The sequence below is a fragment of the Mustelus asterias genome, chromosome 15, assembly GCF_964213995.1.
Source record: "Mustelus asterias chromosome 15, sMusAst1.hap1.1, whole genome shotgun sequence".
NCBI lineage: Eukaryota > Metazoa > Chordata > Chondrichthyes > Carcharhiniformes > Triakidae > Mustelus > Mustelus asterias.
The window spans coordinates 57531049-57556676 of record NC_135815.1 but is presented as its reverse complement, the minus strand read 5'-3'; the positions used below and the strand labels follow the sequence as shown (position 1 = coordinate 57556676).

Here is a 25628-nt window from a genome sequence, read left to right as displayed (position 1 = left end):
TAGTGTGACACCCAGATCTGTACACAGTGCTCCAGCTAAGGTCAAACTATTGTCTTGTATAAGTTCAACATAATCTTCTTGCTCTTGTACTCTTATGACCCTATTAATAAAGTCCAAGGTATTGTATGCTTTATTAACTGCGCTCTCCACCTTAAATGATTTATGCACATATACACACCGATCCCTCTGCTCTTGCACCCCTTTAAGAATTGTACCACTTATTTTATATTTTCTTTCCTTGTTGTTCCTACCAAAGTGCATCGCCACATACTTCTCCACATTGAACTTCAGCTGCCACCTCGCTGCCCACTCTATCAATTTGTCTATGTTCTTTTGATATTCTACACTGTGCTCACAGTTTACAATGCCCCCAAGTTTGAATCCATCTGGAAATTTTGAAAATCTCCCCTGCACACCATGATCTAGATCATATCAGGAAAAGCAAGGATCCCAATACCAACCTCTGGGGGTCTCCACTACAATCCTTCCAACAGCCTCAAAAATATCCGTTAACTATTTCCTTGTAGTCAGCCAATTTTGTACACTTTGCTCCTGTCCCTTTTATTCCATGAGCTATAACTTTTCTCAGGTCGGTTGTGTAGCACTGTATTGAATGCCTTTTGAGAGTCCATGTAGACCACATGAACAGCATTGCTCGCATCGACTCTTTGTTACCTCTTCAAAAAAAACTCCAGCCCGTTAGTTAAACACGGTTCCTGCTGACTCTTCAAATAAACCCACATTTTTCCATATGACTACTGATTCTACCCCAAATAATTGCTTCATCCTTAACTAATTCTACACCACTCATGGAGCATGCATGTTGTTATTTTTCCTTCTTATGTACATGACTTAACACTGGTCTTTATTAAATTTCATCTTCTATTGATCGCACTTGCGTATATCATCCAACTCTTTGTTATTTCTGATCTTCCTCCTGCATTCCATTTAGCACCGTCTGTAAATTTGAGCTTTGAACCTAGGCCGTTTGTGTAAATTGGAAACAATTGTATTTTTTGAAGACATCTATGACATTAATTTATTTTAATATATTCTAATAACATGCAAATGCTTGAGTTTACTTCATGACACAGTAATTTAATTTCAAAATTCAAACTCAGGAAATGGGTTTTCATCAATCTGACCCTAGCCTTTGAGAATGTGTTGGTATGGTATGATATGGTTGGTATCATAGATTTTTATTTTAGAAGGAGCAAACAGCATTTTCATTTGCCACTGGATTGCAATAGAAAGTATTTAATAAAATTGTTCACTATCTCAGTCTATAGTGGCCTCTTCAAAATTAATTTGCTGTCTAAACTTGAGATAACCTCCCTCAAACTTGCACTCGAGTTGTCTTGCAATTTTGAGTTAATATTTGTATGTGTGTGCAATAATACTATCCATTTTACAATCAAGTGTTGCTAGCTATTTAGCCCAATAATGCTTTACCCCAAAATGGCCAACTTGTTCAGTCTCGCAGATTTGAATATTAATAAGTGGTCCATGAAGATGATCTCTGAAAGGATAATTCAGTTTGTTAAGCCAAGTAATTTAAACCAACGTACAAGACAACCAAGTCCATTTTTAACACTCTTGTTGCCATTAGACTATTTTCTATAGTTAGCATTACATAGATTTGTACAGTAAACAACCAAACTCAGCCTGTTCCATCAATATTTGAGGCAAAACCTTATTCAAGCATCGATCGGGTCACTAACCTGTTTGCATAATTATCTTAGTGCATATATGTTGTTTAATTCCTTCTCAGCCCAATCTATGTTGAGTGAAAGACATGTCAAAATGAGATCATCTCTGAGTGGTTAGGATTTGCACAATCTATTAATTCAAATCCAAATTGTCAGACTTTGACCAAAGAGATTTTCTGTTGGTTATGAAAAAGTACAGCCGTATGCCCCTACATCCAATCCTTCTCCTCCCAGCACCAGCTTTCACTCTCTTCATTACTGATGTTGCATCACTTTTGCACCCCTGCCAACAACCTCCAGAACAGCATCAGCCACTTTGCTTTGTCAATTCATTATTTGTCTTCAAAATATCTTGATATTTGAAAAATGCACAAAAATTGCACTTGTATAGACTGTCCAAATTAGCATTGCGATGGCATCAATGGCATATGCAAGGGAAAGCTTGGGAGCAGACTGCATAGTACTTCTGGTTTTCTGCATGACCAGTCACGCAGCTTACAGGGACATTGGGTGATATGTCCAATAACAGTATCTATTAGCCATCTTTTTATTTATTTAAAGAAGACACATTTATATTGCATCTCTTACAACCCCAGGGCATCCTTAACCTCTTTATAATCAATTAATTAGTATAAAATGTAGTCTTTTTTTTCCCTGTGGGGTGCACAGCAGTCAATTTGCAGCCAGCAAAATCCCAAAAACAGAAATCCTTCAAACAGCAGTGAAGTAAGTGCCTGTATTATCTAATTTTAGGCATTGGTTGAGGATAAATATTGGCTAAGAAAGTGAGAGAATTGTCCTGTTTTTCACACGATACAATTAGCCATTAGTGACAAGATACAGTTAATGTATTGGACAGTACTGCTCTGACAGGATCAGTTGCAATCTCTGATATCTACCAGTTTAACTAGCAAACAAACCATATCTGAAAGTGGTACTAGGTCAGTATCTCAACTTTCTTTCTTTGTTGCTGTATATTTAGATGGTACATGGTACAAATGCATTTCTGGCCAAAAATGATTTGTGGAGTGTGCATTGTTTTGAAATTGGGAACAGTGCCATTTCATACATGTCAGTGAATAAAACAAAATGCTGGTTTGACATAGCTAGATCCAATATGTTATATTTGCATAAACGTGTGAGCTTGTGATGTTGAACAGTGGCCCCATTGTTCTCTCCTCACCACAATTGCTGTTTGTTTAACTTTTTACCACGGGTCTTGTGGTTACAATAAAAGTCAATGCACTGAAGCTTGTTTGACCAAACAGGAAAATAGGTTCTTCCTTTTGAAGGAGGATATGAGGTCCTAGAAACATAGAATGGTTACATTACTGAAGGAGGCCTTTCAGCCCATTCTCTTCATGCCAGCTCTCTGCAAGAGCAATGTGACTAGTCCCACTTTGACCACTTTTCCTCCTGTAGCCCTGCAAATTTTGGGCACTTTCCAACTTCCTTTCAAAAGCCTTATTTGAATTTGTGTCCACTGCACTCTGGCATAGTACATCCCAGGTCCTAATCACACTGCATCAAAAAAGTTTTTTTTCCTCCTGTCATTTGTTCCAATCAGACCGTCGGAAATAGGAACAGAAATAGGCCTTTGACCCCTCGAGCTTGCTCCACCATTCAGTAGGGTAACGGCTGATCTGACATTCCTCACATCCACTTCCCTGCCCTATCCCCGTAACCCTTGATTCCCTTACTGATCAAAAATCTATCTCCAGCCTTAAATGTACACTAGGACTCTGCCCCCACAGGCAAGGAGGTCCAAAGACACTCAACCCTGTGAGAGAAAAAATTCCTCCTCATTCAGTCATAACCTGGCACCCCTTTATTCTGAAACTATGTCCTCTGGCCCTGGACTCTCCCATGAGGGGAAACATCCTTTCAGCAGTTACCCTGTCAAGCCCTTTAAGAATCCTATATGTTTCAATGACATCACCTCTCATTGTTCTAAATTCCAATGAGTAGAGTCCCAACCTGTTTAACCTCTCCTCATAAGACAATCCCTCCATACCCTATTCTAATGAATCTTTTTTGAACTACCTCCAATGAAACAATCTTTCCATAAATAAGGGGACCAAAGCTGCTCATAGTACTCCAGATGTGTTCTCACTGATACCTTGTACAGTTGCAGCAAGACTTCCCTACTCCCTTACCAGTCACTTTAAATCTGTGCCCTCTGCTTCTTGTCCCTTCCGTCAAATGAAACAATTTCTCTCTATTCTGTCTGGGTCTCTTGTGATTTTGAACACTTTATCAAATCTCTTCTCAATCTTCTCTTTAAGGGGAAGAGTCAAAGCTTCTCCAATCTATACATGTAACTAAAGACCCTGATCCTTGGAACCATTCTCATAAATGTTTTCTGCACCCTCTCCTTCCTGAAGTGTGGTAACCAGAATTGGGCACAATGCTCCAACTGAGGCCAAACCTACATTTTAGGTTGATCATAACTTCCTCACTTTCGTACTCTCTATTTATAAAACGCAGGATCCCCTTAAAATTGTTACTTCATCTATATTGCCTCTTATTCATCTGACCAAGATGTATCACTCTGCACCAGCCTATCTATACCCTCTTGAAGTTTTAGCTATCTTCCTCACTGTTTACGCTGCTTCCAAATTTTGAGTTATCTGCAAATTTTGAAATGTGCCCTGTGTGCGCACAGTTAAGTCATTAGTGTAGATAGTCAATATCTTTTCCCAAAGGTAGGGGAGTCTAAAACTAGAGGGCATAGGTTTAAGGTGAGAGGGGAGAGATACAAAAGTGTCCAGAGGGGCAATATTTTCACAGAGGGTGGTGAGTGTCTGTAACAAGCTGCCAGAGGTAGTGGTAGAGGCGGGTACAATTTTATCTTTTAAAAAGCATTTAGATAGTTACATGGGTACGATGGGTATAGAAAGATATGGGCCAAATGCGGGCAATTGGGATTAGCTTAGGGGTTTTTTTTTAAAAAAGGGCGGCATGGACAATTTGGGCCGAAGGGCCTATTTCCATGCTGTAAACCTCTATGACTCTATACAGTATAATAGGAAAAGCAACGATCTGGGTACTGGCCCCTAGGGAACTCCACTACATACCTTTCTTCAGACCATATAACAACTGTTTGCAACTGCTTTCGGTTCTTGTCATTCAGCTAACTTCATATTCATGCTGCACTGTTCCTTTCTTGGAAGCTCAACTCAGGGTCAGTTAGGATGGCTGAGTTGTGAATGCCTGTAATAATTCCCCCTAGTCCCATTGTCAGGCTGTTTCGATTAGCCCAGGTTGTATAACTCCTCCCTTACTGACTATGGGGCACTAATGTAGGGCTTTGGGTAGTAATGCTCTATTATGCAAGGGATAATTGGAATATCTCCATGAAACCTTTCTGAGAGACTGATGGTACTTCTAAAAATTCTCAGCATTTAGTTTTTCAATTAGTGCATTGAATTCTGTCCCACAATGCAACATGTTCTGCAGTGTAAATTGAGGTAAAGTGTTACAGCGTATCTAAATCAAATGGTGAGCTGAATATTTTTTTTTGTTTTTATTCCAATTCAATCAAATCAAGTCCAATTCAGAGTCTCAACAAGTTGAGACATTCCCGATCCAAGCTGACAAGACAGGGCTCTCACCTCCTGTCTTGGGCTTGATCTACATGATCCAAGTTGATTGGAGGCATAGCTCCTCCTCCAAGGCTTGATCTCATTTGCATCTTAGCCAAAAGGCCGAGATGCCGCTTTTAAAAATTGCTTCAAATGAAGCTAAAATGTAACCTAATGACTTCAACCAAGTGCAGCATGTTGATACTACACTTGATCTTAGCCAAAAGGTCGAGAAGAGCTGAATATAGCTTAAAAAGAAGCAGTCTGAGCAGGAAATGGGTTTCTCAAATGCAAAAAATATCTTGGATCCTAAAGCTTTGGGTTTCACGATACACTGAGGCTGGGGTTCACAAGTATGTCCGATTTAAATCATAGAATCCTGACAATGCAGGACACCAAATCTGTGCCAACAATAACCCAGGTCCTATTCCCGCAACCCCATATATTTACCCTGCTAATTCTCCTGACATTAAGGGGCAACTTAGCATGGCCAATCCACCTAACCTGCACATCTTTGGACTGTGGGAGGAAACCAGAGCACCCAGGGGGAACCCCGCAGACACGGAGAATGTGCAGACTCCACATAGACAGTGACCGAGGCTGGAATTGAACCTGGGTCCCTGGTGCTGTGAGGCAGCAGTGCTAACCGCTGTGCCACCCTGCTGCCCCAATTAATATGAATTATCTGCATTTCTGTATTACTGCCTGTGTTAAGATATTGAGCAACTTCAAAATTAATTAGTATCCATTTTTGCAGAAATATCTGATGTAGCTATACAAGTTTAAACAGTATGCATCTAAGCATTGATGTTTGTGTTTTACCAATGTTGTCCACAGCCTGTCCACCACTAATGACATCCCTCACCTATGTTTTTGCAAACACACAAAAGTGGCACATATACAAAACCTTGTAAACAGTGTGCTTCAAAAAGAGATTTTACTGTTAACAAAACAATACCACATGAAAGTGAAGACAGAAATAGAGAAGGAAAGATTTTAGGAAGTAATTTGAAATAAAATTGATGGCAAAATACTTGGCCATTAATGGTAGAGCAAAACGAGGTGCAGTTACAATCAAAAGGTTCAGCTGATAGTTTAGAACAGGGGTCTCCAAACTTTCCAGTACGAGGACCACATCGTATATTTTACACATTTTCGGGGGCCAAAGAGAAAAAATTAGTTTTATAAATGAACTGGCGATGATTAAGCCCGTGAGATTGAATGAAATTCACTGTTGAAACAACAGGTTTCAGAACGCAAGACATATCCACATATTTTCCGCACAATGCTTGTTGATGGATAATGCAATGCAGAAACATGGGCTTTGAGAATCCACCAACCTCTCAAGCTTTTGTGATTTGTCCAACCAAACCTTTCTTCACCCCAGCCATGTTCTTTCCTCCATCAATTGTCACGCATTGCAGTTTATTCCACTCCAGGTTATGCTCTAACACAATTTTGCAATTCTTTGGAGATGTCTTCTCCAGTTACTGTGCTGTGCATGCTATGCACTGATGCTAATTCTTGTGTCACATTAAATTCACTGTCGACACCACAGATGAATACTAGGAGTTGTGATGTGTCACACACATCAGTCGATTCATCAAGTGCGAGAGAATACAACTGAAAATTTCTTGCTTTGTCTGCAATTTGATGAAATATATTGCTTCCTATATCCTCAATTCTACGAGCAACAGTATTTGGCGCAAGACTGATGATTTTGAACAGATTTGCTTTTTCTGGGCATAACTCTTCCACTGCTTCCATTGTACACTCTTTGATGAGATCTCCATCGGTGAATGGCTTTCCTCTTTTAGCCAACACATAAGCTAGTTTGTAACTGGCCCTGGTTAAAACTTCATTTTCAGTTATCTTCTGCGTAAAAAAAGCTTGTTGGGAAAGCAACCTGCGTTGCATTGATTCAAATTTTTCTGAACGCTGTGTTCCTGTGAATTGGGAATAACTTGGTTCATGTTTGGTCTCATAGTGCCGACGTACATTGTACTCCTTCAAAACTGCAACAGTTTTGTTGCATTTGACACACAAGGCTTTATCACCTGCTTGTACAAAGAAGCACTTTACACCCCATTCTTCATTAAACAGGTGGCACTCACTGTCCACTTTTCTTTTTTTCTTCCATAACTGAATTGGTCTGAATTGCCGCCATCATTGTCATTGTTCTCGCTCATTTCAGACAGATGGCGCTTACGGATTGGATAAAGCAGCTGTCACTCAGTCAATGCAGAGCGGCAATTGGATAACAGATGTCTCAATTGCTGATTCGTTTAATGAACTGTCAGTCACAGGACGGCCGTACTGATTGGACAATAGGCCAGAAAAGAGGGCGGGGATTCCCATGGGTCCATCAGACACCGCACGGAGCGGCAGCAAATGTCCGGCCTCTGGCTTCCATCTCCACGTCCGGATCCTGAGTCAGCGGCGGGGTTCTGGACACGGGAGTGTTTTCGGCAGCGGGAATCCCGTCCCACCCCACTGGCTGCGGGCCAGATGTTAGCCTGCTGCGGGCCAGGTGTGGCCTGCAGGCCGTAGTTTGGAGACCCCTGGTTTAGAATAACGATTTCTAACCAGTGTGCCATGAAAGTCACTCAAGTGTGCCTGGAAATCTATTTCAAAATTATTAATATATCCATTTTGTTAAGAAATCCAACTTGCCTTAGTGTTGAGCTTGAAGGTAGGGATCACCAAGTCCCGATGAGCTTGCGCTGGCCAGGAACGGGCTAAACGCCTGTGGTTCGGATTCTTTGCGTTCATTGGACCCCATATGCAGGCTTTGTGCACCTGTGCCTGCAGAGAAAAATGAAGGGACCCAGGGGCAAGCAACGGTCCCAAACAGGAGAGATGAGGACAGGGAGAAGTCCAAAAAGGAAATTCCAAGTAAAGGAAGAAGACATGGGTCAGAAACAGGAACCAAATGAAGTTGAGAAAAGGAGCAACAGGCTCCAATTAGAGAAAGGGTTGCAAGGATCAGCCCTTCAGTGAATTAGGCTCGGGGAAGCCTTTGTCATTAAAGAAAAATCAAAATGAGCCCTGAAAATCCAAGAAGGCAACCAAAGGTTGTTAACTCCTTGCTGCAGTGTTGGGGCAAGGGTGCATCTCTGGAGCAGCTGAAGAGCTAAAATTGTGCTTGTAAGTCAATGCTTGATAGCATTTATTGTATGGTGTGTGTTCAAACACAGGCTACCGGTTAATTCACATATACCTCATACTTACCCTGAATCACCCACTGTCATTTCGTATATAATGTACACAGCCATAGATAAGTATAAATGAAGAATTCCACTCTGGTTCAGATGTGGTCCAACAGTGGGACCTCGAGGAAAAAAAGCGAAATTTGTACACAAATGCTACTTGGCCTTTGGATTTTAGTGGATTGGTGATGCCTCTTGCCCCGTCTCAGAACTTCTAATTTGCAGGGAGAAGCTCTCAAACACTGCAATGGTACCAGGTAAGTTGAAACAGTATTTCAATACAAAATACCATTCGCTCTACAGCATGGATATACGGTAGTTCAAGTACCTGAGAGAACAAACCATGACGCAATATTAATGCATGATGGAATGTGTACGGATCTCAGGTAATGCACACAAGGCGGCACGGTGGCACAGTGGTTAGCACTGCTGCTTCACAGCGCCAGGGACCCAGGTTCGATTCCCAACTTGGCTCACTGTCTGTGTGGAGTCTGCACATTCTCCCCATGTCTGTGTGGGTTTCCTCCGGGTTCTCCGGTTTCCTCGCACAGTCCAAAGATGTGCAGGTTAGGTGGATTGGCCATGATAAATTGACCCTTTGTGTCAGGGGGACTTGCTAGGGTGAACGCATGGGGATATGGGGCTAGGGCTTGGGTGGGATTATGGTCGGTGCAGACTTGATGGGCTGAATGGCCTCCTTCTGCACTATAGGGTTCTATGATAAGTTACTTGGTGGCTGAGCTCCTAGCAAAATTGAAGAATTACCCACCATTGCCAAAACTCTAATTGTGAGAGTTAACGTTGGGAGCAAATGCCAGAGCAAAGTTCCTTTTTCTGATAATACAATCAAATAGCATATTGAGAAATTGTTAGTTGATATTAACCAGGTCCTTCAGGAGAAATTAGTGGAAAATTTGCTCTGCAGATTGATAACGCCACAGATATTAGTGGACATTGCCAGCTCTTAGCCAATGTCGGTTATGTTGATGGAGATTCTATCAAAGAGAATTTCTTATTCTGCAAAGAATTGCCTGGTCCTGTGACTGGAGAGAAAATCTTTCATGTGTGCCTGGAGGAAAACAACCTTAACTGGACCAAGTGCAATAGCATTTGTACAGGTGGAACAGCTTCCAGGATTGGGAAACTCAGCATTCAAAGAATATGTGATCCATTTAGTTCACGTTCATTCTCTTATTAAACAAGAGAAATTCACAGACCTCAGGATGGACTGTACATCTCTGTATACTTCAGTTTCAATGTCTCTGGACACATTTTGGTTGCTTGTGGGACAAGAATATCCATCTATTTTGGATTGCACTATAGCAGTACTCTTACCATTTCCAACAACCTACCTGTGTGAGGTGGTATTCTCAACACTGGCTGATGTTTAAAAATAACAAAAGGAAGAATAGGCTGTCAGCAGAGTCAGGTCCACCAATTATCCTGTCATCAGTTCCTTACTGGATCAAGAGACCCTGCTCACAGAGCAGACAGGCCCGATTATCACACTGACGCTGTTGGTAAGATGCTGCTCGCAGTATTTCCTTCATTTATGAACTTTCATATTGGGAAATGCAGACTTTTTTTTTTAAAAACTGAAAACAATTGAAATCTTTAATGGGAAACACTTTTAAATTGTGTACGTTTTCTGTTTAAATACTATATTAAAATGCAACTAGTGATTGGGCTTTTATTGCTTTAAACTAATGAAAATTGTGTGAAATGGTGACGTGAATTAGGAGACTTTTTAGGGGTTAAAGGATTTTGCTAGAGGGCAGTTTACCTGGAGAAAATAGGAGGTGTGTCATTTTTTTATAGGATAAAGGTTGATGAGCTCAAGGGCCTCTCCTGCACTGTATGATTCTGTGAAAGATGTGTCATGACATACAAACGGTTGGGAACTTTTCACTTGGAGAAACCACAGCAACAACTTGAGTGCATGTTGCACCTTTTAATATAGTGAAACAAGGTGCGTCAAGGAATATTATTAAACTTATTTGACAGGGCCACTTTTGAAAATGACAAAAATCTTGCTCAAAGAGATAGAATTTGTGGAGCATCTTAAAGGAAGAGAAGTAGAGAGATTTTGGAAAGACATTCCAGAGCTGAAAACATGGCCATCAATGGTGTAGCACTAAAATTCTGGGATGAGCAAAAGGCCTGAATTGGAGAAGCGCACAGACTTCGGAGGATTGTAGGGTTGAGACCCAAGTGACATATCAAGCAACTAATATTTTCTTAACCACTCAAATTGAAGAATTGAGAAATGAATAGAAGAACTGAAGCAAGTGTGCATTACATATAGGAAGGGCATTCAATTTTAAATCGGGTACAGAAAGAAAAAGAGAGCAGAAATTTTTTTTTAAATTTAATTTAATCTAACACTTCAACCAGAAGTAATCAGATTTTACACTTGTAATAGTAACTTTATGCCATTCAATGCATTTTAAGATAGTCAATGAGATGCCATTTTAACAAATCTAACAATGGAAAAGTACAAATCAGATAGTATTTTACCTTTAACTTCTGCTCTCACTTGACGTACTATTACGCGTTAAGACGAGTGAGCAACATTACCTTCACTGTTATTTGGAGAGAAAGCTCTTTGAAAATGGGTGTACCGGACAACTATTCACAGGGTTTACAGTGAATAATAATTTTGATAGGCTGTTCTTATGTTCAATATGCAAAAATATAAATTTCTAAATGCTGTAGTATAATTAGATACAATATAAATCAAAGAACAGTTATGTCATTGTGACTTCAATAAGTAGATAGTTATCACAACATTATTGTTCAATGCTCAGTGAAACATGCGTGAGATTCAGTCAAATGAAAGAGAGTCACACCAGTGTAAAGATTTAATGCATATCTTTATTTTATGGTTTAAAAATGTTTTTCATCCTTTTGCAGATCTTTTTAAGTCATTACTGTCACTGCTCGTTTCTTCCCACACTTTCAGAAATTCCTTAAGACTAATTTTTCTGTTTTATTTTAAATTTCAAGGGTGGAATTCTTCCAAAAAAATTGAGTTTTCAGCAGGATTTTCAAAATGAATCTCCCACACTTTGTGCATCACAGAGTGCCCTAACATACTGAAAAGATGGGTGTGGGGTCTATTCCCACTGAGAGGCTGGCAGCATAGTGCTGAGCAGGCCACTGTGCACACCCTGATCACGGTAAGAAGTCTCACGACACCAGGTTAAAGTCCAACAGGTTTATTTGGTAGCAAATACCATAAGCTTTCTGAGCACTGCTCCTTCGTCAGATGGAGTGGAAATGTGCCACCCCCAGAGACTCCACCCCCCTGGGCATTGCCACTTTGTCCCTTGGGCAGTGTCAGGTGGCCAGGCTGGTCTATCAAGCTGACAATGCCCAGGGGACACCCCTCTTACCCCCAGCCTCCTGGGGGGCCTCCATGGCCTCCCTTCTCTCCAGTGTGGTCAGGCCACCAGCTCCCCATTAGTGGGGAGCTGTTATAAACCCCGCTCGGGGTGATGAAGGGGGGAGGAGAGAGTTCCCCCCCCCCCCCCCCCCCCCCGGGGAGGGTGGGAGAATTCCCCCGGAGACTTTCGGCCCAGACCCGCTAATAAGATGCAAATGAAGATTTAAATAATTTATTCAGCTCCAGCCAATTTGTGGTGCGGAGCTGACAGTGCCGGAAATCTGGCGGTTGGAGACATGCAGAGGCCGTGGCGTTCAGCGGGAAGCCTGCTTGAGAGCCTCTGCTGATGTCGCCCGGTCCGCTTCGCTGCTAGAGCAGCACAGCGGACTGGGGGAATCGCTCCCTCAAATGTTTAAATATATTTTTCCATCACCGACAAGTTTCTGTTTGTTAACTGAGCGTAGGTAGTTCATTAGGCTTTCTTTCCCCTCCACTGTTGTTGTTCACATTTTTTGTTCTCTTTTCCTGAATATGTTGAAGCATGCTGGGGGATGATTGGTACAGACTCCACACACGCTGATAACTTTAAAAAATAAACTTAATCTTCCAGTTATCAGTTGAAAGAATGACACATCAAGATTTCATTTTTTAAAAACATCTACTGCAATAAATGACTAATCAGCAGTGTTGATTAAACGCTTATTTTGTAAGCAGCTTTTACTTGAAACTACAAGGAAAAAATCAATTTAACTTTTAGAAGAAAGGAAAATCTCCTGCTACAGTTATATATTACACTGTCCCTTAAGTGGATACTTGAACCTCAGGAACCAGTCTAAAATTACCTCCTGATGGCTTACTACTTTTTTCACTTCACCAGCTGGGTAATTTCTGATTCCAATGCTAACTTTCACTGTGAGGGTTAGAGTCTAGATTCTTTCTCTCTAGCTCAAGCTAGGCAAATTTTCCAGCTTCCTTCAAATCCTCACAAACTCAGTCTCCTCAATCTGAGTGTGATCTCCCCGTGTCACTAATTTCTCTGCTTCTGATGCAGGACTGGCTGCTTTGCTGTCCTGGCTCTGTCTCTTGGATGATGCAGGCTACACCAATAAGGTACTGCTGTCTGTCTGTGATATTCACTGATTTGTAGGGGAGCCTGTATGTAGCCTGATCTCAAAAATGGCTTTCTCGGCCCCCTTCCCCATGACAGCAGAAAGACTTGTATCTAGGTAGAATTACCTAGTAGTTATCTTTTGATCCCAACTTTTTTCTATCTTATAAGCAAATGGATTGTTTATAGCATAACTGTTTACAACTCAATACTTATAACACGTTTGAGACTTTGGGAGACTGTCTACTAGGAGAGCCAAGGAGGAAAGTGAAGTTCAGGCCAAAATCAGCTATAATCCTATTGGATTGAGGCGCAGGCTCAAGGGACTGAATGACCCACTTTCATATTTCTTATGAACAGAGACCTCTGTCTCAGTAAAACAATCTGAGCCTTCCTTTGATCTCTAACAATCAACCCACTCAGGCTTACTGTCAGACAGACAGCAGAAAAGATCACATGGCCACTTTTTACCCCAAATTTATGGGTACAATCCCAAATTAATAATCTTAAACCTCATTATGACAATTGTATATACCTGCAGTATCACAGCATGAGAGTGGATAGGGAGTAGTGGACAGGTTGCAAAAATCAACAGCATGCTGTTATAGAGCTATTAATGAATGCCCCGGATTTTGGTAGCAGCCAAGGAATGGCTTTTGCTATTCACCATGCGTATGTGGTTGTCCAGAGAATTCTTGTGAGTTTGTCAGTGGAGAATTCCACTGTCTGGCATCTGTTTCAGCACAGTGCTATCTGTGGGGTCATCTGGTTGCTGTTAACGGGGCAGGAAACAGCAAAGCTGTCCAATCAATCAGTGAATTATCTTCACTGAGCCATGCAAAATACATATCTAAGTAAAAAGCAGAAAATATAAATTATTTAAAATGTGTATGAGGTGATTTTAAAGGTCAGGAACTAAAAAGGGCTTAAGGAAGAAAGGTAAGAGAGAAACAGAAAAAGTAAAAGCTGCAACGTTCATTTTCTTGGAGTAAGAGTCTAAAATTATAAAATTAATTTTCTAGAGCTAAGGAGGTCATTCAGCTGTAATGTTTGCTTATTTTGCTGTTTTTCAAAACTCATTCCATCCTAAATACAAAATCTCCAACCTTTTCAGTCTTCAAGGCAAAACTTAGTCTCTGCACCGAATCATGACATGCTTTGAACTTATCAGCAAGGACTTCCACAGCATACCCAGGAATTCTTGGACAGCGGTCTCTGGATTTCTGTATTTAACTGGGTATGTGCTAGAAGTTGCTGTCGGATTTACCCTGTTATAACGGTGAGTTATTACAGATCTGCTTTAATAACAATGGCAAGTCTGTTTTGGGGTATAGCATATGATCCCAGGATATTAACTTTAAAACCTTAGGCCACTGGGCAATCACGTCAGGATCTTTAGTTCTGGATTCCATTTTCAGAAGCATATTAGTTATTGGAAGAGCTGTGAGGGTGGCTGTTACACAATATAGCCCAGAACTTAAGAAAATGATGCAACAAGATTTATGATCTTGGGCCTTTTATTTCTCAAAGGGCTTCTGAGAGGAGGAGACAAGATAGTGTTTTAAATCATCAAAGATTCAGACAAACTAGATCCAAGAAAATATTTTGGTCATGTGGAGAGATTAAATGGCATATTTACAAATCAAGGAGAAAAAAAGAAAATGGGAAATGCAAGAGGCACTTGATCTATTAAACTAGTGTTAAGTATAAGTAATAGATTGCTCGTAACAATAGTGAAAGTTCAATGGCTTTCAAGAAGCAATGAGAGAGGTTCTTGTCCACAAATGGAATTCAGGGTTTTTGGAACATATCGTGAGAACTGGGGGCAGTAGTGAGCCACTCAGTCCCTTGAACCTGCTCCACTATTCACCAAGAACATAGCTGATCTGATGGTAACTTCAACCTCACATTCCTGTCTACCCCCTCACTAATCAAGAATCTATCTCTTTCTGCCTTAAAAATATTCAAAGATTCTACTTCCACTGCCTTTTGAGGAAGAGAGTTCCAGAGACACTCAGTCATCTGAAAGAAACAAATTCTCCTCATCTCTATCTTAAATGGGCAACTCCTTATTTTTAAAAAGTACCCCAGTTCATGATTCTCCGACAAGGGGGAACATCCTCTCCACAAAGGTTTTGATCAAGTTACTTTTCTAAACTCTAGTAGTTACAAACCTAACCTGTCCAATCTTTCCTCATAGGACAACTTGTCCTTCCTGGTATTAGTTTTGTAAACCGCCCCTGAACTGCTAATGCATTTACATCATTCCTTTAAATAAGGAGACCGATACTATAGAGACTGTGGGGCTGAGGCGCCGAAGGGAGGTTTTGGGTTTGTCGCTGATGAGAAATTCCGTCTGAATAGTGGTCAGCTCAGATGAGAATGCTCCACACCCTTGAGTGCCTTGACACAATACAGTCAGGGCTGAGCATTGCTTTAAGATTCTCAATGGTTTTTCTGTGAGTTGATGCTGTCAAAGGATATGTCATGTGGCAGCTTCTCTAGCAACATCCAGGGCTGCCCGTCTGTCATCCAGTACATCCCTAGCCTTTGTCACCTTACAATGTGATGATAGACAGTTGCTATCGATATTTCTTTTTGTTTAAGGGGAATGTTTAAAGATTCAGCTTTATTCTGCAGGCAGGCAGTGTGTCTGGAAAACAGATGCTGGGAGAGCAGGATAATTACTCATTTTAGCCATGTAGTGTTTACTTAGGATAGAACTAATGTACTTTTGTTTATAGATGGCGATTTCCCCAGGGGTTTTGATTAAAGGAATGGAATATGGGTTTATATATGCAGGGTCGTGTGATGATATGGTTAATAGGAGGAGCTAGGTCTGTAGCAGAGAAAAATAGCTTTTAAGTTCTAGTTGAGATTTGTTTGAAGACAGAAGTTTTCTTCACACTGCCCTCTCAAGTCATTCTGACAGCTTTAGCAAGCATGTTTATGAGTGCTAAGTGTATTTAAAGTGGCATTTTAAGTCTGTAAGCTGATGCTGTTTATTTGGAATTGAAACAGTGATAAGTTAGGGATTGAAGTTGTTTTCTTTCATTTTTAAATATTGTCCCACTGTTAATGTTTAAGCTGCTTCATTTGTTTTATACTTGCACTGTTCATTTGTTATATTTACACTGTTATTGAATAAAGTTTGTTTCACTATAAAAGATCCCTAATTTGTCAGTGGAATTACTCCTGGAGTGAAGCATCCTTTCCTCACTTTTTATATTAAAATAGAAAAATTGTTGGGGTCTAGTCTAGCTTTCTAATGTAATTTGGGGTTCTGGTCCAGGACTTGAACAGCAGCCAGAGTGTCTCCTCCACCAGGCATACAAACTTATACTAATGGAGGTGTTGATTCCTGAATAATGGCTCCCAGAATATAGCTGCCATCCCTGATGAGGGAGAGCTCTGCTTGGAGGGAACCATGTTCCAGACGGACAACACTCAAGAAGGCACAGAGACCTGTCCCAGTTACTGAGGAGAAGTTTGAAGGGCTGACCGGAATGGGTGTATCATGGTTGTTTCCTATGCTTGGGTCGAGGCAGGGTGGTCAGTCCTCTTGATAATCATTTGACTTTTCTGGTTTTACACAAGATTTTAGAGTCAATCACATGTAGACCAGAATGGGTAAGGACAGCAGATTTCTTTTTCTAGAGAAACCAAATGGATTTTTATGACAATCCGGTGGTTTCACGATCACCATTACAAAGGCTTACATTTTACTCCAGGTTCATTTAGCTAATTGAATTTTAATTTCCCCAGCTGCTGTGGTGGGATTTGAACTCCAGTGTTGTTCAGACCTCTGGATTATTCGTCCAGTAACATTACAGTTAAGCCAACTTTCTTGCACAGCAAATAGCAATGTGATAATATCTATTTTTCTTTTGCTGTTTGAGGAATAAATATTGGGCAGGACACTGGGAGTAACCCTGCTCTTCAAAATATTGCCATGAGATCTTTCATATCCACCTGAGAGAGCAAACGGGACTTCAGTTTAATGTCACATAAATAAAACAGCACCTCTTACAGTAAAGAGTGTCTGCTTTGATTTTTGGACACAGTAAGAAGTATCACAACACCAGGTTAAAGTCCAACAGGTTTATTTGGTAGCAAATACCATAAGCTTTCGGAGCGCTGCTCCTTCGTCAGATGGAGTGGAAATGTGCTCTCAAACAGTGCACAGAGAAATCAAGTTACAGAATACTAATTAGAATGCGAATCCCTACAGCCAGCCAGGTCTTAAAGGTACAGACAACGTGGGTGGAGGGAGCATTAAGCACAGGTTAAAGAGATGTGTATTGTCTCCAGACAGAACAGCTAGTGAGATTCTGCAAGTCCAGGAGGCAAGCTGTGGGGGTTACTGATAGTGTGACATAAACCCAACATCCATCAGTAACCCCCACAGCTTGATTTCTGGACTTGCAGAATCTCACTGGCTGTCCTGTCTGGAGACAATACACATCTCTTTAACCTGTGCTTAATGCTCCCTCCACTCACATTGTCTGTATCTTTAAGATCTGGCTGGCTGGAGGGATTCGCATTCTAATCAGTATTCTGTAACTTGATTTTTGTGTCTCTGTGCCCGGTTTGAAAGCACATTTCCACTCCATCTGACGAAGGAGCAGCGCTCCGAAAGCTAATGGTGTTTGCTACCAAATAAACCTGTTGGACTTTAACCTGGTGTTGTTAAAACTCTTACCTTGATAAAGAATACAGGGTAAGAAAGCAACTCTACAGGCAGCGGAAGGTTTAGTCCAGCAAAAAACCCATGACTTACAGATAGTGGGTGGAGAAAGCGCAGGAGATCCAGCAGTTAGCCGACTACCATGACGCGTGAGGTTTCTTTAGCGCAGTCAAGACCACCCAGGGGCCACCAGGACCACGAAGGAGATTGTCATCAACTTCAGGAAGCATAAAGGAGAACATGCCCCTGTCTACATCAACGGGAACGAAGTAGAAATGGTTGAAAGCTTCATGTTTTTAGGTGTCCAGATCACTAACAATCTGTCCTGGTTCCCCCATGCCGACACTATAGTTAAGAAAGCCCACCAACGCCTCTACTTTCTCAGACCAAGGAAATTTGTCATGTCAGCTATGACTCTCATCAACGTTTACAGATGCACCATAGAAAGCATTCTTTCTGGTTGTATCACAGCTTGATCTGGCTCCTGCTCTACCCAAGACCCAAGAAACTACAAAAGGTTGTGAATGTAGCCCAATCCATCACGCAAACCAGCCTCCCATCCATTGACTCTGTCGCCACTTCCCACTGCCTTGTCAAAGCAGCCAGCGTAATTAAGAACCCCACACGCCCCAGACATTCTCTTTTCCACCTTCTTCCCTCGGGGCGGGGGGGGGGGAAAAAGATACAAAAGTCTGAGGTCACGTACTGACTGGCTCAAGAACAGCTTCTTCCCTGCTGCTGTCAGACGTTTGAATGGACTTGTCTTGCATTAAGTTGATCTTTCCCTACACCCTAACTATGACTGTAAGACTACATTCTGCACACTCTATTGTCCTTCTCTATGAACGGCATGCTTTGTTTGTATAGCACGCAAGAAACAATACTTTTCATTGTATACTACTACATGTGACAATAAATCAAATCAAATTTACGCCCCTGGTTCAGTGCACATGCCAAATAAATATATAAATAACATATACATACGATATAGATTAGAATGTGGGGGGTGATAAGTAAGTTTGTGGATGACCCAAGATTAGCAGGATAGTTAATGAGGAAGAAGGTCTTAGGTTGCAGGCAGAATAGATGGGTTGGTCAGAAGGACAGATCAATGACAAGTGGAATTTAACCATGAAAAGTGCAAGCTGATGCACTTTGGAAGGAGTAAAAAGGTAAGTGAGTGCTAAATGAATGGCAGGATGCTAGGAAGCTCAGAGGGATCTGGGGGGTACTTGTCCACAGATTCCTGAAGGCAGCTGGACAGGTTAATAGGGTAGTTAAGAAGTCATATGGGACACTTGGCTTTATCAATCCTGATGTGGAGATGCCGGCGTTGGACTGGGGTGAACACAGTAAGAGTTTTAACAACACCAGGTTAAAGTCCAACAGGTTTATTTGGTAGCAAATACCATTAGCTTTCGGAGCGCTGCTCCTTCGTCAGATGGAGTGGAAATGTGCTGTCAAACAGGGCACTGTTTGAGAGCACATTTCCACTCCATCTGACGAAGGTGCAGCGCTCCGAAAGCTAATGGTATTTGCTACCAAATAAACCTGTTGGACTTTAACCTGGTGTTGTTAAAACTCTTACTTTATCAATCCTGCCATAGATTATAAGAGCAGGGAGATTATGTTGGAGCTGTACAAAACTTTTATTAGGCCACAGCTAGTCTACTGCGTGTAGTTCTGGTCACCTCACTGTCGGAAGGCTGTGATTGCACTTCAGCGGGAACAGTGGAGATTCAGTAGGATGTTACTTGGCATGGAGCATTTGAGCTGTGACCAGAGACTGGATAGGCTCGGATTGTTTTCTTTAGAACAGAGATGACTGAGAGAGACCTGATTGACGTGTAAGAGATTTTGAGCGATATCAGCAGGGTAGAGGAGAAGCAGCTGTTCCCCTTAGTTGAAGGGTCAATAACAAGGGGGCATAATTTTAAGGTGAGGTGCAAGAGGTTTAGAGGGGATTTTTGGAAAGATTTTTTCACCAAAGGGTGATGGGAGTCTGAAATGTACTGTCTGGGCGGGTGGTGGTGGAGGGAACCCTCTCAACCTTTGAAGAGTATGTTGATGAGCACTGGAAATGTCATAACATTCAAGGCTTTGGGCCAAGTGCTGAACAGTGGGATTAATGTAGATTTAGTGTAGTTTGTTGGTGCAGACTTGGTGGGTCAAAGGGCCTCTTCTTTACTGTATATTTCTCTGACTACTGTTATTCAGTGACACCATGGAGGCGATTCTCTCAAAAAAAAACTAAATGCCCAACAGTCGGGAATATGGGAGTTTCTCCTGCCTATTTTTTGGGCAAGCTGAGTGGAATGAATCTCCGGGACGCTCTGCATCTGCGCTTCCACACTGGTTTTGTGGGGGTGGCCCGAACCTGCTGGAGAGGCCAACGCTGAATGGGCCATTACGCGTGTTTCAATCTCTCAGTGGGGAGATTGGCGCATGTGCACTGGCTCCCAAATCGCCAGCTTCCCAATGTAATTCCTGACTCTTTTTCTCTCTTTCCCCCCCCCCCCCCCCCAACCCTTGATTGCTGGCCTCTGTGAACCCCCACCCCATGTGCAGCCCAGATCGCCCCCTTCCTCTCAACCCTACTGATCACTAATGCAATGTGCGCAGTGGTCCCTGCTGCCACCAATCGGCCCTGTCCCTTTGGTACTGTTCAGTGGGCAGTGCCAGGCTGACACTGCCCAAGGGGCACTTTCTGCCCGTGACCTCCTGGATGGCCTCAATGGCCTCTGTCCCCACCAGCTGGGTGATCGCACCTGGTCCCATTTATGGGGACCAGCTTTAATTCCTGCTGCTGGGAATCTGTCCCGGTGGGGTGAGAGACTCGAGCAGCGCAGCGCACCAGGAGAATCCACCCGCCCCCACCCTCTCCTTGGTTTTCGAATGTCTTCAGCCTGCTACCTATGAACTTGGTTTTTGGTTTCCTTCAGTTCCCACTCTGCATTCCTGTTTGCACCAATGCCGCCCCTCCCTCTTCCCCCAAGTGGATTCACATAATGCAATCTTCAAAGCAGTCTTGGCAAACCCCTGATTCCACATAATGCCAAAATAAATCAGTCAGCAATAAATCAATGGTCTTCATTATAAACAAGTAAAATTGCTGAACTTCATCCCTGAAAGACCTGCAGAAACCCAAAATCCCATTAGACAGAACTTGAATTTAACATTGTGACTTCAAACTAGTAACTTTGATAAATAGGCTGCAATTTTAAATACATATATTTAATGAAATATTAGTTATACTTGGAAGTTAGAAATAGCAGTGTACAATATTGGTAATTCTACTTCCACTAAAAGCAATTAATGTATTCCCTTTGCAAACAGAAACTTTATCAAAGTGAAACCACCCTTTAGGAAAAATTAACACTCCTTTTTAGTTAAAACCAATGGCAAAGCAATTTCAAAAAGGGAGTAGTTTAATGATTGCTGATAAATGTGTCCGGGGTTGGTTTATACTGGATTTGCTGCTTGACAGAAGGTTTTTTTTATAACTAGCCTGTTGGAGAAGTGAAAAATTGTCTAATGTTCTTGTTCCTGATGGCTATCCAACATTTCTGCTTAAAATACAGACATGTTGGTATCTGATGAGCACTGAACCAAGCTTAGCTCAGTCTGGAGATTGTGCCCTCTGATATATTGCCAGAGTCGAGCACTGAGGGCAGCTAGGAGGGTGTTCCATTTTCCAATGCTAACAATTTCCATTCGATGAGTGCAAAAGTACAACTGGGGGAGGGGCTTGATCAAAATTTGGCTTGAAAGCACTTTAGTAGTATCACAAATAGGGGTAGCATGGTGGTACAGTGGTTAGCACTGCTGCCCCACAGCACCAGGGACCCAGGTTTGATTCCAGCCTTAGGCAACTGTGTCTCCGTGCATGTTGTCCCCATGTCTCTGAGAGTTTCCTCCGGGTGCTCTGATTTCCTCCCACAGTCCAAAGATGTGCAGGTTTAAGTGGATTGACCATGCTAAATTGCCCCCTGGTGTCCCAAGATGTGTAGGTTAGGGGGATTATCAGGGTAAATACATTGGGTTGTGGGGATAGGGCCTTGGTAAGATGCTCTGTCCAAGAGTCAATGCAGATACGATGGACTGATCCTTCTGCACTGTAGGGATTCTGTGATTCTGAATGCAGGTTTCAATTTGGTTACCTAGCACAGAGAGCATAATTTAATTTACACAGTGCTTACACTTACAAATGGAAATAGCTGAAAATAGTTAATGTGGTTTGAGGCATAGGCATAAACTGTGACTTAGTGTCTCGTGACAAGTGCCAAAATTTCAAATGCCGAAATTGGAACTGCAGTTTTTAAAATTTAATTTCTTGAAAATCTGCAAAGTTTGTTGTGAATTGAATGTGCTTAGTGAGTTCCAAGTTTGATAAGGAAGATTAGTATGAATCCCTACGTACTTTCACTTCAAATTAGGATTATATACTGTTTTTCACAAGTGTGGGAATTAATGTTTGTTAGTTATACCATTATCATCATGGTGGCTTAATTGGAAATTCATCAAGTGGTGGGGAACTGACCCACACAAACCAAGTTTGATTCCCAAGCTGTACTGTCTGCTCACGGCTGGAACATCAGTTTTATTGGATAGCCTTGGCAGGGAAGTGGCAAGTCCCCGAGTTGCTACTCCTGTTACTTTCTCTTCAAAATTTGCATATTTGTCTGTTGGGTAATGTGAGGATTAGGTTGAGCTGACGCTCTTCAGTTTAACAGTAACAGCTTGCAACTACTTGATGTCTAGGTGCGTCTTCAAATAGTGTTAATTTTGGCTGCTAACCCCAGTTGCTTTCTCCGAATCACTCAGTACGCTCAGGGTTGAAATCTAATATATAATGCATGTACTAAAAGACATTCTGTGTTATGAATGCTGCAGGCAATGTTTGAATGAAATGTATCTATTTTCAACTTAATACATGGTCATCAATATGGCAGATAATTCATAGTGACTTTTCTGTGTGGAAATTTTAATTTTGTTGAAACATTCAAAATGTCTGCCCAAGTGACTGGTTTTAAAGTTGTTGATTAAAATCTCTCTACTTTCTGACTGTTCTTCAACAAACAAAATTATTAAATGTGAATAATAAATAATGACCATAAATTGCTGTTAATTTGCTTCCTTCATGCTGCCTAAGGATAAATACAAGGAGCTGATCAGGTAAGTAAGACAACCTGTCATCCAAAGTGCATGCTGCTGTTGAAATTAGTTACAGTAAAGTTTAATCTGGAGTTATATCAGGTTTGCTGATGAGTTTCTGCTTTGCACCTTGCACTGAGTATAACAAGTACATTATGAAATTGTCATCTAAAATAAATTTGAAGTATTGTATGGATATAGCTAATCATAGTGTTGGTAATGTACAGTGCAAGATGCACTGTGGAGATTCCCAACTGAGATGGGGAAAGTGTGCCAAGATTATCTGGGGAAGTTGCAAGTCAGATTGGACAGGAACAAAATCTGCCAATGCAAATTGCATGAGGAGGTGCATGATGGGGTGACCCGAGCACTGTGTTTTAATTTGAAACATTGTGATGTTTGAATCATTTGGACCTGGCAGATCTGTGTATGCCATGGAGTAAATTGATTATTATTGCACCAGAAGCAGCTCTGACGGATCCATTTCCATGGCACCTGCTGACTGCTGTGTGACAGTGGTGTTCCTCAAAGCAATTGGCTATTTGAGTCACATTACATAGCCAAAGGCAGGTTAGTCATTGTGAACTCCTTACAAAATACTGTTCCTTATTTTAATAAAATGGGGAGCAGTCTGTGATTGTGACCTGTATTTGCTAACAATCAAAAGAAAGTTTGGAAACCTCCACTCGATTTTGATGTGTGTTATATGGGAAACTAGTTCCATTGGAGTTCACCTGTCTAAAAGATTCACAAATTGTCTAAAATAGCAGTTATTTGTCATTGTAGAGTATAGTGTGAACCGTAATTAAACTTGATTATTAATCTAACTGCCCCAATATAAGTAAAGATCAGAAAAGCTTATCTCCCTTTACTTTTAGAATTTAAATCCATAATTTCCACTTGGGTACCATGTGTATATGCATACTTCTCAGAATACTAAATCTAATTTGTCTCCTTCACTTACAGAAATATGCTTAAAGAATTGACCATAATATATTTCTTTTACTGTAAATTATTTTAATTAGAGAACATGCTTTCCACAATTTAACTTGGGGCAGTAACTGAATGCTGGTTGATATCAGTGGTTGTAGTGAGTGCTTGTAAGGATGTAGCCATCTGTTCAGTCCTGTTCCTTTTTACTAGTACCTCATAAAATAGTTGAAGTGGAAGTGCTTTTGATTTACAGTGCACGACACTAGATTAATTGTATGTTGCAGATAATTCAGTGACTTTTCTGTGTGGAAATTTTAAATTTGTTGAAACATTCAAAATGTCTGCCCAAGTGACTGGTTTTCAAGTTATTGATTAAAATCTCTCTACTTTCTGACTGTTCTTCAACAAACAAAATTATTAAATGTGATTAATAACTACGTCACTATGAAATTTCACACTTCATGATAACTTTCTCCAGTAGCACTACAAAGCAGAATAAATTTAGTTTTGATTTTATGTTTCCTAGATTTTGACCCTGAGATGCTTGTGAATACCACTATGCAGTGTTTTTACATAGGTTGGACAGAAATCAGTTCAGATTTTATGCATTATAATAATGGGACTTAGATTTTCTGAGTTAACATTCTTTTCCCCTCAAACTTTTATTTTGGATCTGAACTCAACATTAATCTTTATTTTGAAAATCCAATTAACATTTTATATGCAGCAAAATTTCAGAAACATTGGAATAAAGCTGTTGTTTAATTATGCATCAACTTCCTTTGTTCCCTGCTGGTTTCTGATGAATCTTATTTCTGGTATCCTTTTTCCTAGAGTTCTGACTCCAGATACTTTAAACTCTCGAGCTTCAAACCTCTTGGATATCTCCAGTGCTCAAACTAATTTATTATGTTTGTTTTTAAGATATTACATACTGTTTTTTTTCTATATACAATGCAAAACTATATCTCAAATTTGTGATTTATTTCAAGGTCCTTGATTCATCGTCACTCAGCTTTGGGACAAGGGTGAAATGGTTTGCGATTTGCTTTGCCGTTGGAGTGTGTTTTTCAATTCTTGTAAGTCAAAGCTTTACTTTTTTTATAGTCATGCTAAAACAAAATGAAATTATTCCAGCCTCAAGACTTCATATTTTGATTTGATTTAGTATTGTCACGCATTAGTATATGGTGAAAAGTATTAATATCAACTGGTGAGGGCTGCCCCATTGGTTCATCTAGGTAATGCTATGAGTACCTGAATCCTAAAAATCATTAAGGTTCTAGCTAGAAATATAGTTGGCCTCAGAATCAATGAAAGATATCCTTCTGAATTTTTGCCCCTTAATATTCTGTGACCCCTGCTGGAGTTGTGTATATGTGGTCATTAGGTCAGCGCAGCATCTGGTTTCTATGACGCTCCAGTTGATCAAGTAACCTGACAACATTTACTGTCTGTACTCGCGTGTGAGGGATGATTCAGGCTACTGGATGCAACCAGCACCATTTGAATCATATGCAAGAAGTAGTTGGGATGATCTACTACATATTTTATGACCATGATTTGGTAAATTTAATCTAATGTATAATATACATTGTATACTCTTTTACCCAGCGCTATCACCTGGCACATAAAGCATTTGAGTGAATACACTACTGTAAACATTTCAAGTGGCAGCATGCGTTTGGAATATGTCTTTTAAATGTTTATACAGCAGACAGCTTTGTGACTGCTTGAGTTACATACACAAGTTACATTTAAATAGAGCCTTTAACATAGAAAAGTATTCCCAGTTTTGTAGGAGCAAAATCAGAAAAAAGATAAATGACTGGACTGTCTGCAACACTCAGGTTGATCAC

The 25628-nt window shown here is 40.9% G+C and overlaps 1 protein-coding gene across 1 annotated transcript in view; it reads left to right on the top strand.

Annotated features, from left to right (window-relative positions):
- LOC144504727 (vesicle transport protein SFT2A-like) overlaps nucleotides 1-25628 on the top strand; it is a 69978-nt gene that overhangs the window by 7633 nt on the left and 36717 nt on the right. Inside the window, exon 4 of the mRNA XM_078230472.1 lies at nucleotides 24762-24848. Within this exon, the coding sequence (XP_078086598.1) occupies nucleotides 24762-24848 (87 nt within the window). The remainder of the gene's footprint in view (nucleotides 1-24761; nucleotides 24849-25628) is intronic.